The sequence below is a fragment of the Montipora capricornis genome, chromosome 10, assembly GCF_036669925.1.
Source record: "Montipora capricornis isolate CH-2021 chromosome 10, ASM3666992v2, whole genome shotgun sequence".
Lineage (NCBI taxonomy): Eukaryota > Metazoa > Cnidaria > Anthozoa > Scleractinia > Acroporidae > Montipora > Montipora capricornis.
This window is the reverse complement of record NC_090892.1, coordinates 43,107,493-43,127,366: the sequence shown is the minus strand read 5'-3', so window position 1 is coordinate 43,127,366 and position 19,874 is coordinate 43,107,493. Positions and strand designations below refer to the sequence as shown.

Genomic DNA, 19,874 nt, shown 5'->3' with positions numbered 1-19,874 from the left:
ATTTCGCAATCAGGTCAACAATAAAATAAAAAATGCGAAAGAAATGTATTACAAAAGTGCTTTTAAGCATAGTAGTGGCAGTTCTCGAAAGACCTGGCAAACGATCAACAAACTCACTCCCAGGAACTCCAGCAATTTATCTGTAAGAGAAGTAAAACTTGATGGTAATTCCATATTAAAACCTCAACAAGTGTCGGAAGCTTTTAATAAACATTTCGCTAGCATTGGTCCTAGACTTGTCGGTGAGATACATGCCGACACAAATGATTTTAGCTATAGGGACTTTCTTTCCGGCACTGACAAGCGTTTTGAACTTCAACCAATTGACAACAATAGAGTACGTTTTCTCTTATCCAAATTATGCACCTCAAAGGCGACAGGACTCGATATGATATCTGCAAGACTCCTTAGGGAATGCACTGACTTGATTTCTTATTCACTTTGCGAAATTTTTAATTTATCGATAATCACTGGAGTTTTCCCAGAAGAGTGGAAGTGTTCCAAAGTCATTCCCTTGTTCAAACAGGGTGAAAGAGTGGATATGAATAATTATCGTCCCATTTCAATCATTCCCATTGTGGCTAAAGTATTTGAACGGATTATCTATGATCAACTGTATGCTTACCTCTCTGATAATAACATGATCGCCACACATCAATCAGGTTTTTGATCTCTTCACTCAACCGTCACATCTTTACTTGATGCAACTAATAATTGGGCTTATAATATTGATAAAGGAAATGTAAATGCTGTTGTTGTGTTGTGTGGGGAAACTGCAACTTAATGCTTTCAAATAAATTGCAGAAGCTACAAAATCCTGCTGCCCGAATTTTAACTTTTTCCAGTTATGACACTGATGTTGAAGATTTATTTAGTAAACTTGGGTGGAGAAAATTAAGTTCTCAGTGTGAAATACAGAAAGCTATTATGGTATTTAAATCCTTAAAATGGTCTTACACCTGAGTATCTAAGTGAGCTGTTTGTTAACCGTTCTGATGTAACTGAATATCTATTGAGGGACTCAGTAAACAAACTTGCTGTTCCATTGCCCAGCACCAACTTTTTGAAAAACAGCTTTAGTTACAGTGGTGCGGTACTTTGGAACAGTTTACACTCTGATCTGCGGCGGGCAGAATCTTTAAGTGACTTCAGTCATCTATTCATCTCATTTTATCCTCTTAAGTAATTTTTGTATTTTAGACACGGCATTCATGTAAAGCAGTTTTTTATGGTTTTGGATTAGATGTACGATTGGATATTGTTAGTTAGATATAGTTAGTTGAATTGTGTAATTACATATGAATTAATAACTGATGAATATACTGTGTTGAAATAAAGTTCACATGCATACATACATACATACATACATACATACATTACATACCCCCCCCCCCCCCCACCTTACTCTTCACAAACAGCGATTGGATTCTTTAACACCCCCCAGTGTTGATTAACTGCAGGAAGGGTTGTGAGACAGGGTCTAGGATAAAATAGTCCTCATACATGTATATCCATGCAATGTCTTAAATGGGTATTGGATAAACTAAGAAGAGTATGTATGTGTTTAAAGCTAAATCCCAGAAAAATTTAATGCACCTGACCATTGGGGGTGGCATTGGTAGCAGTATAGAAAATTTAGTGCCTCCCATGGGGATCACACAGAAGAACAGTGAAAGAAAAAGTTAAAAGAGAACTGCTAGCAATACAGAGAATAAACCATTACATGATAATTTACAGTACAGTCCTCAGAATGGGTGTACACTTTTCAGCTGCCATCTTTCCTCTGTACTCAGTAAGTACATAAAGGATGAGAGCATTCCAGTGATCTAAAAACTAATGAATGTTTTGATCTTTTCCGGCAAATCGAGTAAGTATCGGAAGTTTGCAAAGAGTTGTCTAATTTAATACTTTCCCTTGATCATTTTTAAGATTCCCTCTGACAGAGATTGCATGGGTCAATCAACAGCTTAAATTCATAACCAGGTAAGCCAAAGGATTCCAAATTAAAAGAGCAGTTCTTAATAATCATTGGTTTGAGCAATTAGATTTGGCTCACGCAAAGTTTCTTTTTTATCTGAGCTGGGCTCTATGAAACTAAGAAGAACCAACAATGTAAATATAAATAACATTATAATAAAATTCGGCTACCTCTGGACCCACTGCTCCTCCAAGTTGCATTGCTGGTGGTGGCATGGGAAATCCCTGTTGACCAAAGGGTAAACCAGGATCTCTCATGAATGGATTTCTAACAGGCTCTTCTGAGATGGTTGTCATTCCTCCAGGATTGTAACTTGTCATACCTGGGAAAAAATTGCCCATAGGCAACACCTGACCACTGGAGGTTACATGTAATGCAGAAGTGTTCTGAATCCCTGCCTGTCCAGAAATCCCCATTCCTTGAAATGCTGTTGTAATTGGTTGCTCAAGATGATTGGCCTGTGATACACTTCCTGTACCTTCCCTCAATCTCATTGATTGATTGGCTTGCGCTGCCCTTACCGGCATCTCTTTCAAAGGTGCTTGCAAGATCTGTGCATCCATTTTTTTAATAGTCTCAGCTGTGCTTTGCAATGGTTGGACCTCACTTTGCATGGCCATATTGGTGACAATCTATACCGTATCAAAACAAAAGTCAGCCAAGTTGCAATTCTATTGCTTGTCACTGCAACGCCTTCCATTTCAAATCATAGAGATAGAAACCCTCTGAATTGCATTTCCGCATATAACTCCTCTTTTGAGATGGATCCACGCAAATGTTCAAAGTACAAAGAAATACAGCTGCTACCCTAATTTTACAGAACTAAAATGGGAAAATTTTGAATCAGGAAGCTGCTGGCTGAAATCTACCTGGTACCAAACAGGGAGAACAGATGCCAGGGCATCCATTACCACATGTAAGCAAAAAGTACCCAAAACATGTTAAGATGTTTTAACGTTTTCCCCAAAATGAACTCTATTTCTGAGGGATTCGAAAGAACATCTTTAAATTATCTTTTTAGCTTCAAATAAACCAATTAGTCTAACATGTGGTTAAATATGGTATTACATAGAAAGGTTAACAACTCCTTCGCTAAATAGAGGTTGGGTGACTAAGACATCCAGAGGCTTCCACTTTTGCAGCTAGATTCCCATGGGAAATCCTGGTAACCAGGCCATAAACCCCCACACAGCACAACAGACAGACACCCATTACACTCAAGGCCAGAAAGCAAAATGATAATCTTTAACATACAACCCTCAGAATACACCTGAAAGCTCTGCATATACAACAAATGATAACGCTCCAGAGTTCTGTTAAATTATGTTGAACTTATTTTTCAAAGCAATAATAATAATAAGATGCTGAGGGAAGTTAATACTTTCACACTGAATGAGCTGTATTCTGTGCAAGAATACACAACTTTATGAAAGGCCAACCCAAACTTCATCACAGTAAGACTCAAGATTAAAAGGTATTTTTTTAACATGTGGAATACAACTTTTGCTACTGTATAATCAATGAGTTACTCTGTGGCTCACACACTAGCTTAAAATGCATGATAATTATACATATATACCTGGGTATTTTTCTGAAAGCCAGGAGACCCATCACTTCTTGCAGGTGGGGGAAGGTTGCTGCCACTTTTACAACACATTTCACAAATCCTGCGAGTCCTCGGATTGTGGTAAGTACAAAATTCACATTCCCACTTGTCCGGATCTACAACTGTTTGAAATGTAATATTTGACGAAAAAAATTAAGTGCAAGCAAACTATTCATCTCTCAAAACCCATGACTTGAAATCTGCATTGCCTTTAGCTAGTCAGAATGGTAAAATGTTTCCAGACCTGTATTGTTACTTTCCAAAATTTAATTTGTTTTTAGTATCAACAAATGAAATTTACAATCCAAAGACTTACATAATAAAACAAGGAAAAATGAACACATAACACTCATTTAGTACATGTGTACATCTTTAACACATTTACTCCTGGGAGTGAGACGTTTGTCAACTGGGGGTGTCCTTGTGCACCTGAGAAGTCAATGGGTCAATACCAGCCACTTTCTTTTGATTTACCATTTAAGGACGGTGCCTACTAATTCAAAGGTATTTTTGCGCGGTTTTATGAATATGCAGGAAAAGAAAATATGCGGGAAAATTGGGGGTAACCACGCATTTTTCAAAGATAATTAATCAACAATATTAGCAAAAAGCTTTAAAATACAAAGCAATGTATGGCGTTCCTTTCCAAATTAAAGCTTAATTATCTCTGAAAAATGCATGGTTACCCCGAATTTTCTTTTTGGATACCAAGAGCACTTGCTAAGTTCTGCTTTCTCCGCATGAATTTAACCAGCGCAAAAATATCCCTGCATTAGCAAGCACTACCGATAGGAAATCTGAGTATCTGGGAATGCGCAGAACGTATGCGCAGTAGCAATAGTAGGCACCGTCCTTAATAGCATTAATTAAGTAAGGTAATGGTTGGATGATCCACAGATGTTAGTTCCCAATGCAATAATATCATTGTCTTAACCGAGGCTGTAATCGATTCTCTTTTCCATGCTGTGGTTTAGCTCATGATTTGAACCCTTGCCAATCCTTGGCATTAACTCAACAAAACCATGGCAAAGACAATAGCTTTATTCCTGCCTCACTTTATTTAACAACATTAATTTCTCCTTGCAAGGTACAGTGTTTATACAGACCTGCACCAGATGAGGTCATGGTGCTTGCATTTCCTTGCATCTGCATCTGTTGCTGTGATGATTGCAAGGCAGATGGAGGGAGATTTCTGCTTTCTACATTCTGGCCATGCCCACTTGGCCCTGATTGGTTTGAAGATTCCCGCTGTGTCTTAATTGGAAGTGGCTTCTTGCAGAATAAGCATATTTTGTGGTCACCTGAGTTCAAGAAGAAACAGTTGGGGCAAGATAGCGCTGCAGCATTGTCCAGAATGGAAGGTGCCTGGCTAACACTTCTTGATTCAACTGGTACTTTTGGTTTAGGAAGACTTGATGATTTTAATGGAACAGTACGTGAAGGTTGGCCTAAACAACACAAAACAGGCAAACATTTTAGCATGTAAAGCATGTAAGGTAATTTTATTCTAAGATGGCATCCAAGCAAGAAGAGCCTCAAACACAGACACATCCCCAACCACGTTAACCACTCTTATTTCCACCATCGTGAACGAAAACCGAAGAATCTACAGCCAAATCAGTTCCTGCCCCAACCGCAAGAGCCTCCACCTCAATCTGAAACTCCAAACCATTTGCTACTCACCAACAACTTCGACTTTGTTGCCAGCCTTCTCAACCATCCCAGCACCAGCAATTACATTCCTTCCCCATTTCTCAACGGCATTCTCCATTATCAGCACATGTTCCAACCAAAGTCAAACACGCAATATTAAAGAGTGAGTATGCTGAGTTTGACGCGTTGCTGCCAGAAAACTTGTGCCTTTCAGACAACGACCTTCCCGGGCTTTCCATTCCTTAAACCACAAAGTGTTCTCCCCTCCTCTCGGAAAAAGTAAGCCCAGCTCGATTCTTGTCTGCATTTTCTGTACATTGTACTGTCCTTCTCACTTCAAGGTTCCCCCACCGGATACCCCTTTATGCAACGCATAACCAACCTAAACCCACAATGTCTCCGAACCAGGACAGACTATTTTTCTTAACAGAGAGTTCAGGAAGATGTTGTCATGTGGCAACGTTTTCTCTACCGGTGGAATGTGGTCAGTCTGTTTCCCCATCCACTTCATTTCTCTCCAACACTCCCCCGTTCTACATGCCCTGATCCCTTTCGTTACTCATCTGTCCAATACAGTCTCTTATGGCACGCTTAAGTTTATCTGGCAGCACTCGACAACCTTCACATTGAGTGGGACTGCAAGAAAGCTCCCTACCCAATCATCTCATCAGTTCTCCATAGCATCTATACTAAGTTACATCTTTTCAGTCTTCCAATGTTGACTCCTTTATGTTATGGGCTGCATTTACCCTTTCACTTTTTGGCTTCTTAAGAAGCAATGAACTTACCTGCAATGGCAATTTCGACCCTCAGTCCCATCTTGCTAGAACAGACATTTCTTTCCATCACAACATCCTTCACCCTACTTTATTTGATGCTGCAATTAAAAAGTCCAAAACTGACCCTTTCTGGGAGACAGCCAGGCTTACATGTACTATTGCAAGGTCAAACTCAGACCTGTATGCATCCACTGCCCTGCAAGATTATATGCTCCAAACTGCAACTCAAGACCCTGGCCAGCTACTCTTCAGCTTCTCCTGTGGACCAAATCTCACCCAGACTTCAAACACTAACAACGTATGAACTCTCTTAAACGTCTGTGACATTGACTGCAGCTCCTCCGACCTATGCTTCTCACAGCTTTAGTATTGGCTCTGCTACAACCGCCGCAGCCACTGGCATTCTCGACTGGCTCGTCAAATTCTGGGTTGCTGGAAATCTAATGCACACCAAGCTTACATCAGGAATCCCAAGGAAACAATATGTCAGGTTCCTCAGTCACTGGCCTCTTGCTCCTCCTGCTAACAATCCCCCTGGAATCCTTGAGAACAATCTTTAATGATCTATGACAGATAACTTTATTTATATTTTGCTGTATTGTCCTGAACCTATAGCGTTTTCATCTATGGGTACAGCAACCATGTTGGCATCCCCCTTGAAGCTTGCTACGGGTGTTTGTACTCTCCCCCTCCTCATTTCTTCTTGATACAATTGCCTTTAATTCCTTTTTCAGCCACATGCCAGCCATCACATGGGTGAAAGCACTGTCCTAAGCTTAATTAATGCCATGTTTATCCTTTAAAACAAAAAAGAAAAACAAGCCCATTTGGCACTTGAGGGCTTTCTGTGACATTCTCTTTCCTGGGCTTTCTGCCCTCTCAGGTTCATGTTGTAGTATTGCAAATGAGTATTTTGACAGTATGTTGTGTGCGAGGGTCCTATCCCCTCCAGACAAATGTTTTGTGTGAGGGTCCTATCCCCTCCAGTCTCTATGCGATGCCCATTGGCTTTGGTTCTTTATGCTCATATCATACTTTTGACCCCTATCTCCACTCGTCGGTTCCCTCCTTCACCCTAGGGGAAGGCAATGTTTGCTTTTCGTGGAGATGAAGTGAAGTGAAGCGAAGTGAAGCTATTAGTCTCTCCCCTCGGGGCTTTTCAGGACTAATTTACAATGTTTTTTGGGGGACTTTAGCCAGACGGCTTATTACACAGTTTACAATTTATTTTAGGAAGTGAAAGATGCCCCCGTCCAGATAAGGTCAGACCACGACACCGTCGACTACGTCCCCTACTCTTATTGAATAGTGAGTGGGTTCTTTAACATCCCATACTATTTAATTTCCAACAAGGGTTATGAGATGGGACCTACAGTTTACAGTTCTTATCCAAGAAGACTTGAAAGTCTAACCATTTGCAGATGTAATTACAAAGGCAGCACATTCTCCTCAGTTAGTTTTAGACCCTGAGTGTTGGTCCAGCAGGAGTTGAACTCCTGACCTCCTGCATGACAACCCGATGCTCAACCAACTAAGCCACCGCTGTGCGGTGATGGGGTCATTCTTTCTCCCTGTCAAGTTGGGAGCAAAACCACTAAATGGGCGTCCCACAGGGCACTCCTCGTATATTTCGGCATTTTGGGCAGAGAATTGCTGCCTGCGGCATCCCTTCAGCCTTGTGCTGAAGCCCTGTTAGGGAGGTGGCATATTGTTACCTTTCTGGACTGGGGTAACTTGGCCCTAGGATATTATGCCAGGCACTATGCCTGCCTTGTAACACTGGCAAGAGGCACCCCCTTGGCTAGTTGCTGAGGCCCCTTATCCCGTGGTTCATACCGCCGGTGGGTATTATCCGCGCCTTGCCAGTACATTCCCTGCCCCTCGTTTACGCCCAAGTTGTGTCTATTGTCTTTTACTGCGCACCAAAGCATTAATATGGGAGTCACCCTTCCCCCCCAGGGCCACTTTCTGAATAATCATTAAAATAAAATAGGGTTGTCCAAAGACTTAGTAGTAAGTGGCTGTGCCTAAGAATTGTTAGGGTTAGGGTTAGGGTTAAGAAAATGTAATATGATTTTTTTTATTTGCTAACTATTTAAAGCAGTCAAGTACAGCCAGTCAAGACAACAAAGTAGAGGGTAACTCTTGGCAGCAGCAACCTACATTAACCCCAGCTGCATCTCCATGGCAAAATAATACATCTTATACATTGTAAAAATTAAAACCTGCTACTAAGTTTGTTTTTGTTTCCTTCAATTACTCACCTTTTCTTTTGAATTAATGCAAAAATTGTGAGGACAGCTTCAGTCTGTTTTCATGTTCCACGGATTATTTACAAGATAAGTGCTCTTTTTGATTTCATTAGATCCCATGGAATATTAATTTTCATTATTCTCTTCATAAGAAGGTTAAAATATACATATCCCTTGACCTATCCTTGGGAGACTTTCATTTTCCATATTTTGGGCAGTTTATAATTCATTTCCCAAAAATAGGTTTCAGATTGCTCCCTCAATTTTGTATAGGTTATCACATGATTTTGAGCTCAATTTGGAACAAATAAGCATCAAACTTGTAAAATTTTTCAAAGATGAACAAAACTGCATGAGATAGGGCAGTTGCACGAGAAAGTTCATGTGATTATTTATTAATAATATACAGGAAAAATTAATATCGGGGTTAACTTATTGTTATTAAGCAGAAGCAATGCACGCCTACCATCCCAAAACTTACGTCATCTAGGAAATGCACTTGATTGGCTATCTGTGACTTTCTTTGATCATTGACCAGTCAGAATGCTTGGCTTGTTACTAACTGTTTTTGCACGAATTACCTCTTTTCTGCACTGTGTTACCTGAAAACTGCATTGATCTTTGCCAATCAGAAGGAAGAAATTCTTTCATGTAAATTATTAAAGTTCTTACTACACATATGCAAACAACCTTGAGTGAATCAAATGGCATGTATCAAATATGAAATGGAAAATATCATTTTCACTATCATATTAAAGTACAACATGCAATGTATCCTTCAATAGTAAGGAATGCCAAACTAGATGAAATCAAATCAATATGGTTCATTTCCATTCATAGTTTTGATATTGTTCTTATAAGTGCATCAAGACTTAAAATGCACCAAAGGGTCCTTATAAGATGATTTTTACACATTGTATGTCATGTATGACACATAATAAATAAATAAATAAATAAATAAATAAATAATATTATCATCATGTCCTTGCCAAATTACAGATAAAACAATGGCTCACTTTTCTCAACTGGCTTACTATCCTTTTCATCTGATACTTCTGAAGTATGCTGCCATGTTGAAGTATTGAAAGCTGCATGTGGCTCAAAGGGTGGTGGCCTTAGTATTTCCCTTTCTTGGCTCTGAGCTGGACTGGACTCTGCAAGAATAGAAAATTGGTTCAACAGGAGATTCTATCAACATCAATAAAATATACATTGCATCTCTCAATTACTGATGTTAACATTCACCATCTCGTTTACTACAATAACAGCTACTCTAATGATGATAAATGATGACAATGATCATGAAAAAATTATTAAGTAACTTGATTAAATGCCCATTTATTCAGCACTGCAACATAGACCATTGGTTGACAATACTAAAATTCAAACTTTTTTCAAGAACGGAAGAAAACTCAAGTTGCTCAAAACGTCTTAAAGCAAACGAGAGAATTGCACTGAACTTGAACCACAGAATTTCATTTTTTTGGGGGATTGATCCACTATCCTGGATCCATAATAAAGTCGCTGCTAAATTTCAAACACAAAAATGGTGTTGAATCACCACCAAAGACAAACATCAAAAGTAACAGGAGAGAAAAATAGGGATAACATTGCAGCAAGGTCCAAATTAACAACTCATGTCTGCAGTCCCTTGTTTCCCTTAATGTTAAAGGCCCACCTTCAACCGACAGGTGTGTTATGATTGCAGGAACACAGCAAACCGCTCAGGTAAATCAGAGCAACAACAGGTTTTTAATAGTTCATGAAAAACCGCCCACGAGGGGGCGAACCGGGTCACATGACAATGCCGTGTATAACTATGACATCATGTTGCTGGTTCGAGCAGTCTTGGTGTTAGCAGTAGCAGGTTGCATGTTCTTCTGCTGAACAGTCTTTGAGCTGGAGAGGAGCCAATTTCAGTGGGTGTATTGCGGTAGTCTAAAAGGGCAAGATATGGGTCAAACTTTCCAAGAGCTGCCTTCTTCATAATATTTTCACAGATTTTAACGGCACTCTCAGCCTTTCCGTTGCTTTGGGGGTTATGAGGTGAGGAGGTAATGTGTTGGAAATGCCAGTCTTTTGCAAACTTTGCAAAATCTGCAGAACCGTACTGTGGGCCGTTGTCAGAAATGACAATCTCCGGTATTCCATGAGAGCTAAACTGCATTTTCAACTTGTTGATGACTGTTCTGGAATCTGTAGTCTTCAAAACATTGAATAATAATCAATGGTTATCAGGTACTGTCGCAAATCAAACTGCAACAGGTCTGTTCCAACCTTCTGCCAGGGCCTTGATGGAATTTCGTGTGGCATCAGTGGCTCTCAAGGCTGCTCTGGCTTGTAGGAATTACAGACATTCAGCATTCATCCGTGGCCAATAGAAAACTTCTCTTGCACAGCGGCTACAACCTTCAATACCCAGGTGAGACAAGTGAACTTTTCCCATCATCTCCTTTCTTTAATGAGTCCCCAAGGGTCAGTGACATAAAAAGGGGGAAAAGCCGCGGGGGATAATCGCATGCCCAGGAGAGGGGCATGGGCAACTGAGGGTAATGATGATTACTCCTTCCCCCACCCTTTGCAAGGCTTGTGAAACTAGAAAAGGAGGAACACAAATTCTGCTTTTATCTATTTATTTTTTAAATCAATTATAATTATTATGTTAATCACTATCTTTTGGCAAAATTTGGGTGGCAGGGAAGGCAGAGCCTATGCGCCCTAGGGTAGCGGTGTCCCTAGGAGGACCCCCTAGAGTAGCGGTGTCTCTAGAGGCAACCCTACATTAGAATGTAACATAGGGTGGACCAGAAGAGGGGTGCCCTTCTGGAAGAATAGGTCAGATGGTGAGTTGTACCATCTTGGAGTAAGCAATCCGGACCTATTGCCAAGGAAGGCTGTCCCACCTACTGTCGGGTAAAGTGCAGCCCAGGGTGCACTTCCCTGCCACCAATAAGTAAGTAAGAAATGTAAAAGGACACACCTAGTGTTGAGTTTTCTAAATTTAGCTAATTTTTCTTTTAAGTTAACGGTGGTAACATGCGGAATAATGTAATGTACATAATGAACCATGAGACAAAATAACCAAACTAAAATAAAATAGATGAGAATAGTATAATAAAAGAATTTGCATGACAAAGCACAGCAATAGCAATTAAAGGAGACAAAGCTTCCAGTTGGGTGGGAGGGTGGGAAAAATGCGATCTTAAAGAGTGCAACTCAAGGTACTTGCTTGAAGAGCAAAGCTGAAAAGTGGCTGACTAATGGTATGGGGGGTTTACATAAGGTGAAACAGGTGAGAATCGTGTGATGTTGTGGAAAATTACTGGAAGCTTTGGCAACTGCTTTAACATTGTAAAAGTGAAAGTAATTTGACCTGAACAATGAGCTTTTGACTACTGGACAAGCCTTGATTGCAAGGGTGAGGAGAGTAGAGTACACTAGCTAGGGACAAGTGAGGAAAAAAAATAGTACTCCCTTAGGGCTCATTAACTCCAGTTAAGAGCTTAAACTTATAATAAACTAGCCGGTACAATGATACGGTCACCCTTGAACAGCAAACCATTTTGAACAGTGATTTCTTCTTTAAAGGGGAAATAAGGCCTGATTTCTTGGGGTACTTCGGCTTGAGTACTTGGCCAACCTTCCAAGACAGTGGACATCAGGATCTGAAGGTCAGCATCACAGGCAGTGACTTTCCTAAAGTCAATAAGGTGTGCATGGGAGATAGGTAGATCATCAACCAGAACTATTTCCTCAACTTTAATGCAATACTCTGCCTGTGAGCAAGGTTCCTCCACATAGGCTCTGGACAGGGGGTCAGACATAACCATATTCTCTCCCTTCTGGTACTTCACATCAATATTTGTATCGCTGAAGGCGTAACAGCATCCGCTGGAGACGCTTGGGGGCAGAAGCGAGGTCTTTCTTGCAGATGGCTTCCAAAGGCTAGTGATCTGTTTTGACATGAACAGTGTCTCGACCATAGAGGTAGGTATCAAACCTCTCACATGCAAAAACTACTGAGAGAAGTTCTTTTTCGATTTGGGCATAGCGGCCTTCGGCGGGAGTAAGTGCCCTTGAGGCAAAAGCAACTGGCTGACCTCCCTGGAGTAGGGTGGCACCAAGTCCAGATAGCGATGCATCACTTTCAACTGTAACGGGTTGTCTGACATTATAAAACTTGAGCACCGGAGCATCACAAACAAGACTCTTTATTTTCTGGACAGCTGCATCATGAACTGGTAGCCAGCACCACCTAGCATCTTTAGCTTCAAGACGATGCAATGGTTCCGATACACTGGAGAGGTTTGGAAGGAACTTTGAAAGATCATTAACCATGCCAAGAAATCTCTTCAGTGATGTCACATCTGTTGGAGTAGGAATGTCCTTAATAGCGCGGACCTTGTTTGGATCTGTAACGATACAATTAGCAGTTAGCAAATGACCCATGAAAGGTACTTTGGAAAGTCGGAGCTTGACCTTCTGAGGATTAAGAGTCAGATTCAGCTTGCGGCACCTTTCAAGAAATGCAGTTAAATTCTGATCGTGATCCATGACTGCATCTGCAACTGTGTCTCCAAAACCACACACTAGAAAGTTGTCAGCTATGACCTCCACTCCCCGAAGACCCTCAACTGCCTCATTCATTTTCTGCTGCTATACCTCAGGCGCAGAAGAAATGCCAAACGGCATTCGTAACCAGCGAAATCTGCCAAATGGAGTATTAAACGTGGTGTAATAACTAGAACTCTCTGAGAGCTTCACTTGCCAAAAACCACTTTTCATGTCCATGACACTGAAGACCTTTGCCTTGGTGAGTCGGGATGTAACATCATCCACTGTAGGTAGGGGATAGTGTGAACGCTTAATGGCAGTGTTCAAATCTTTCGAGTCCAGGCATACACGGATTGACCCATCTTTTTTGAGCACAGCCAGAACACTGGATACCCAATTGGTTGGCTCAGTAACAGGTGCAATAATCTCGTTGCTTACCAAGTTTTCCAACTCTGCCTTCATGGCATCTTTCTTAGGGACAGGCACTCTACAAGGAGGATGCACTACAGGACTAACATTCCTATCCAATGAAATGCTGTATTCTCCAGGTAAGCAACCAATACCATGAAATATGTCAGCGAAGGGGCTAAGGACAGGATCTGAAATAATACTCTCAGAAACAGCTTTCTCTGGAGTAGCAGCAACATTGTTAACAGGGGCATGAACACCAGGGACCATGATTTTAACGAGACCCATACCTTGACAAAGCTTTGAACCCAACAAAGGTGTAACCTTTTGATTAACAATGACAAAGTTCAGTTCATGTTTGTTGCCATTATGCTGTACTTTCAGCCTTGCAGAACCCAATGCCTTTCGCTTTGAGTGATCATGCATCACTAGTGTGATATCTTTAGGAACAATGCTAGCTCTATTGACATCATTGGTGGCTCCTCTAGTGGCAAAATATTTGCTGACGAGCCTGTATCAATCTGGAATGTTATCGAAACAGTGTCATTTAGTGTAACTGGAACAAGGGCCTGATCTTTGCCACCAATGTTATTTATGTAAAAAACTTCCTCAACATCATTAACATTCACATTCTCAGACTTACTGTGACAATTAACTGCAAAGTGTCCAACTTTCCACATTTCTTGCATTTTTGTGCGGATCTGGACATAGCTTTCTGTCAAGTGCATGTTTGCCACCGCAAAAGAGACATTCTTTAAGTTTACTGTTAGACGAGGGGTTCCGAGTGCTACTTTTCGGGAGCTTCCCTTTCTCCGATTTCCTCTGTGGCCTTGTGTTTCACTGCATTGATATCTTCCTGAACCAAAGCTTCACCTGCAATTTCCGAGGCTCGTGAATGCGTAACCTGACTAGCTTTGATCATTTCAACGGCTTTATCCAGGTCGAGATCACGCTTTCCAAGCAGCTTTTCCCGAATCCTGTCATCCTGTACTCCAAGGATCAAACGATCGCAAACAAGCGATTCTCAAAGCGTTCCAAAACCACAGTTCTCAGACAGCTTCATCAAAGCTGTTATGTAACAGTCGAGCGACTCACTTGGCAATTGCTCACATTTGAAAAAAACAAACCTTTCGTACGTTTCATTCTGAGCAGGAACGCAGCGCTCTTCAAACTTTTCCAAAACTTTGTCTATTTTAAGAGCATGAGATGCATCCTCCCACTGAAAGGTTTCATACATGTCCAATCCCTCCTTGCCAACAACTTTAAGAAAGAAGCAACACGAACTTCATCCGCCTTCCTACGAATGCCAGCTGCTAATTCACAGAATTTCCACTCTTGGCGAAACAATTTCCAGTTCTCCCCTTGGTGCAGACGGTCGGGTAAATTCAACGGAGCGGGAGCTTTGGCAGACGTGGTGGCCATGTTTGTATAAGAATTGAACACAGACTATAACTTTGTCTGCCAGCAACCAACCGCGAACAAATCGTCGAAACTTTCAGGAAACGTAGCAGCCACCGTCAACTCCGAAGGAAAAAAGAAAGGGTTAAAATCTCGCGAGTGACACCATGTTATGATTGCAGGAACACAGCAAACGGCTCAGGTAAATCAGGATTTTAATAGTTCATGAAAAACCGCCCACAAGGGGGCGAACCGGGTCACATGACAATGACATGTATAACTATGACATCATAACAAGGTGTTGCGAGCTGTGGAACAATTTTCATATGTGAAATCCCGCAAAAGCTGAAATTCATCCAATCACATCACTACGATAGGAAATGCAAATTTCCCTAACAAAACAAACGATTGCAAAGCATGTCGGTTGATGGTGGGTCTTTAAATAATGAGAATCATACTGTTTAAGAAATTCATCAGGCCAGCAAATTCGAGAAAATGAAACGGTAAACATGGGCTAACTTAATGAACTAGTAAATAATCATTTTCAATTAGACTCATAACAACAGAACTATTTCCTTAGGACAGACAGAATATTTATGTATACCAGGAGAGCTAAGCCAATGACCTAAAGGGATTAAATTCTTTTAAACTACATGTATATCATTATAAATTCCACAGTTATCACAGACTTACTACTTGTTCCTTTAGTCTCCCTTGTGGCTATAGGAGGAGGAAACACGACTGCTGATGATGTCACAACAGAAGTATTTGAAGAAGCTGTTAGCTGAGAAACACCACCAAATGAGGGGGAAGATGATCGCTGGTCTCTTCGAGGTGGATGGAGTGCGGTTTGGACCTCTGCCATTACAGGTTCAGGGATGGAAGTGTTTTGGGTCACATTCTGCTTGGATGGAAGAGGAGTTTTGTTTCTTCTTGGCGCTGGCACAGGTCTTGGTCTAAAATAAGATAAATCACCTCTAGCAACTGTTAAACAGGTCGAAAAAGTAATGTTTATTCCATTGATCGAAAGCTTTACTTCACTAATCATACCTGGACTCAAGTCCTGCACTTGTTACAGCTGAAACAGGAGATGCAACTCTTATGGGTTGTTGCTCTGCTCCAAAAGTACTGCCAGATACTGAGGTAGCACCAACTACGGGCTGCTCTTGAGAAGATTCAGATGTGGCTTCCACCAGGTCAGTTCTAATGTGACGCTGCCGTGATGGGTGCTTGTGGTACAATTCATCACATGGTCCGCAAAATGTATCTTTGCAGTCTTTGCAAAACTTTGTTGCAATGGACTCTCCACATACACGACATTCAAAGTTAGTTTGAACCACAGCACCATGATTAGATGGGAGTAGGCCATCTTCTGCATCCTCATATTCAGAGTCTCCTTCACTCTCTATATTCCTGTCAGCTAAAGCCTGTGTCTCTTGGTTACACTGAATTGTAGTCTTGCATTCCTTAAAGTGAATTACAGAGAATCAGTCCTTCTGAGTTATCAAGCAGATGTAATGGAACAGATTTCTGTTCTTGTCACCCTGATCATGTGTAACAAGACCACTAGTTTTCAACATTGTTCACTATACACTGTATTTGATACTTTGTCAGCTAGTAGGGTTGCTTCTTTATTCACTTCCTGATAGACACAGCACCACAGCTTCTTTACAAACTAAGCTGCTTCATCCTATTTGGGAAATAATACTCTACTTCCACTAACCGTGAACCAATATTCTTAACCCAATAACCAAGACAATGGTTGTTTTAGACTAAACATTGCAATAAGTGATTACTCCAATCACTAAATTGCATGCCAATCCATTACCTGGAATGCAGTGTCTGACACTTGCAAACTGCAGACCGCAGACCTCAGACTAACCCTAACTCCCAGAAAAAGCTAACCATTTCAAAATGGGTACTTAACCCTAATCACTAAGCTGAGGATTTAACCCTAACCCTGACCCTATAATTGTCTTTGATAGCATCAGAGACAACAATCAAGGCTGCTGCCTAAGAATATTTTAAAGGGGCCCTCAGAGCTAAACGCTGAGAACTTAGGAGACCAACATATGAATTGAAAGGTGTTGCTGTGAAACTTTATACACTCCACAAAGAGTTTCAATTAATTATTAGAGAAAGATATCCAAATAAGTTTTAACGTTATTACTCACAAAAAACGACACAGAACACAATATGTGGGCCAAGTTGGACAGGGAATATGCCAGCAAGGCTTGGATGAAACCACAGACTGGAGGAACTGGATGAGGGGCCTCGGCAAATGTCGCCACACCGAGGGGGTGCCTCATGCCTGTGTTGCAAGGCGGGCATGGTGGCTGGGGTAATGTCCTGGGGCCAAGTTAACCCAGTCCAGCAGTAGAACAACATGCCTCCTCCCTGACGAGGCTTCAGCACAGGGCTGAAGGGGTGCCGCAGGGAGCAATTCCCCGCCCCTAATTTATTACATGCCTTATGGATTAACCTTGTAAGAATTTACAGCAAGAGATAGATGCAAAGACCAGAGTAAGAAAAATTATGAAGTACAAGGGAGGGAGGGAGGGATAAACTCTGAAAATAGGGAATACTCCATGCGACAAAGGCAGAAATGAAATGCCTCCGGATTGCAGGACATGTGGCTACAAAGAGGCCACCACATGATAGGAGCCGGACACGGAGATAGAGGGCTCCAAGGTTATTGCTCATAAACATTAAATTTAATTTTATACTAAAATACCATAAGATGGGCAAAGGTCTTAAAAAATTATACTGGTTGAAAAAAATTCAAACCAAAGACAAAATTAAACCACAACAAAATTATACACGTATGCCAACAATGTAAAGGTATATGTATGCAAAGTTCGCTTATCTTTGAGCTGTACTGTAGGTTTAAATAGTTGTGACTCTTAAAGTTTTGCCATCAAGATTTTGGCCTTTGAAAATTCCTTGGCTGTGGGTTTTAACTGTTTAGTCTGCTTTTTCCAATCTTCCATTTCTGTGCAGAAATCTGCTTCATTCAACCACCGCGCATTTAAGTACCCAGGTATGTTTTATACAATTAACTTTTAGTGTCCTATGTACTTCCGTTCATAAATTTATGTAATTATTATCCAACTGTATTAGTATTGTACAGAAAACGCACGAAACTATTACAAATATTCCACAATATTTTACCGTTAATTATTGTACACTTGGTTATTGTACAATAGAGAATGGGTTTGACTAGTTTAGTTGCTGTCACACATTCTCGGTTGTTTACAATTCACTTGCTAGAAATTTAGTGCAAAAATGTTGGATAAATAAATATTTATTAGATGTTTTGCTGTGTAGTATCGCTGAGTATTTTCACTTGTTGTTTGTATTTTGATGAGCCCAACTCGTAAAAATACTCAGTGACACTACACACCAAAACATCTCATAAGATATATATAATTATTTGATAAACCTAACAGAGCCTGAACCAAATGCAAAATAACATGTCGGGATGAGTTGGCATCAACTGCTTGCATGGCCTATTGCCAGTAGAAGAGGCCAGGGTACAAAAGTAGTTTGAACAGGTTTCAAATTATCTTGTTAAGTGAGTGTTTTCAGAAGTTTTCTTTTTCTAAATGTAGTTTTGTTTAATATAAAGAAGTATCCTCAAGTCAACAAAAAACAAAAAAGGAAATTGCATTATAATCACTAATTCACTTATGCACATTCGCCTGGGCATCCTTTGTGCCGAAATGAAGCGTGTTCTTTGTGTTCAACGAACATTAAACTATTTTCACTGGTTTTGCACTAGTACAATTAAAATTGTACCAGTTCAAACTGTTTTGTACCAGTTCAATATATTCTGTACCAGTTCAAAAACAAATTGTACCAAAGTGCAAATTGAACTACAACATATACATTGTACCTTTCCTTCTGGAGGACTCACAGGTTCTCTTCCTCTATGCCTCCTTGCTGCTGGTATTGGCGACTGATTCCTTCTCTCTGTTGGAGATGTAAAAGGTTGCACGGTGGATGATCTTGAGGCTGCTACAACAGCTTGTGGTGACCTGAGCAAAGCACTTGTGTCTCTTGGTGGGAAACGCAGTGGTGTTGATGGTGGAAAATCAACCCGCATAAGTACTGGAAGTTGAACTTCATCTTGAGGGATCATTGGGTCAAGTTCATAATATGGATGATTGTTTACAAGCAGTGCATCAATTTCATACCTAGCAATGAACAAATCTGGTGCCATTTTTTTTAGTCTTTCAACATCGGGCTCTATAACACTTGGAGGGAAGGACACACCATCGTCAATATCCTGGGTATAACCTATCTGGGACAGGATGTCTCGACTACCAATCAATCGCCCAACATGTACTTGGATGAGAGAACTGGTAAATTTTACAGTTCGCCAATATGGAGGACGACTTTCTTTTATCAGATTAGAAGCATATTTTTCCAATATACCCAATCCTTGAGTTAGATGGAGGAAGTGGGATTTTTCCTGAAAAAAAAAAGAGGATAAGAACACTTACATGTAACAGTACTTAAAGTAATTCCTTAGTATTGCATTGCGCATCCCTAACGCGCACGCTTTTCGCATCATTATATCGTGCACATGAGCATGTGCGCATACAAAACATAAGAGATTTCCCTCAAACTAAGCCCGATAGCAAAATAACTGCTCCTTTTCTCTCAAACGAGCATGGTGACCCCCGATTCTTTTTTCAGGAATTTGCTAGGAACAGTCTAATAAAGAACATACTTGAAGAAGAAAAAAGTTTGCTGGTAGAACATGATTTTTTTTTGGAAAACAGTTCCGCACTGGGTGTATTTTGGCCAAGGCGAGGACTTGAAGCTAACCACGGAACTGTCCCAAAAAGTGCACTCAAAGTTCAAACTGTAACACTGACATAAATACAAATTCGCACCGCAAGAAAGACTTGCAACTGAAGATGATTGATGACTGATCAAAACATGTCTGGCAAACTCAAAGGTGTTGTCCATTTTTTAAGAAAAAATAACTTTTGATTATTTTAAAGACTTTTCAAAATGATGAAGAATGGTGTTTTCTATTTTGGAATACCTTCTCTTGTTCCAGAGATATTCAAGTTTTTGCTCAAAAATTGATGACATCACAAACTGTACAGTCAAATAACTGTAATGAATTTTAAATTTGAGATTATCTGTGAAAATATTGGATGGGTGTTGTTCAAACTTGGCAGCAGTAATTTACTTCAAGTAAGGCACAAAATGAAATCATTTTTGCCCTTCAT

General features: G+C 40.5%; 1 protein-coding gene across 2 annotated transcripts in view; it reads right to left on the bottom strand.

Annotated features, from left to right (window-relative positions):
* The window catches only part of LOC138020111 (E3 ubiquitin-protein ligase RNF31-like), a 44,657-nt gene that overhangs the window by 19,879 nt on the left and 4,904 nt on the right, over positions 1-19,874 (bottom strand). For both annotated transcript variants that reach the window (XM_068867110.1, XM_068867111.1), the window contains 7 exons: positions 18,524-19,102; positions 15,679-16,094; positions 15,322-15,584; positions 9,285-9,422; positions 4,691-5,032; positions 3,558-3,706; positions 2,149-2,610 (listed from right to left, as the gene is read on the bottom strand). In XM_068867110.1, the coding sequence (XP_068723211.1) occupies positions 2,149-2,610; positions 3,558-3,706; positions 4,691-5,032; positions 9,285-9,422; positions 15,322-15,584; positions 15,679-16,094; positions 18,524-19,102 (2,349 nt within the window). The remainder of the gene's footprint in view (positions 1-2,148; positions 2,611-3,557; positions 3,707-4,690; positions 5,033-9,284; positions 9,423-15,321; positions 15,585-15,678; positions 16,095-18,523; positions 19,103-19,874) is intronic.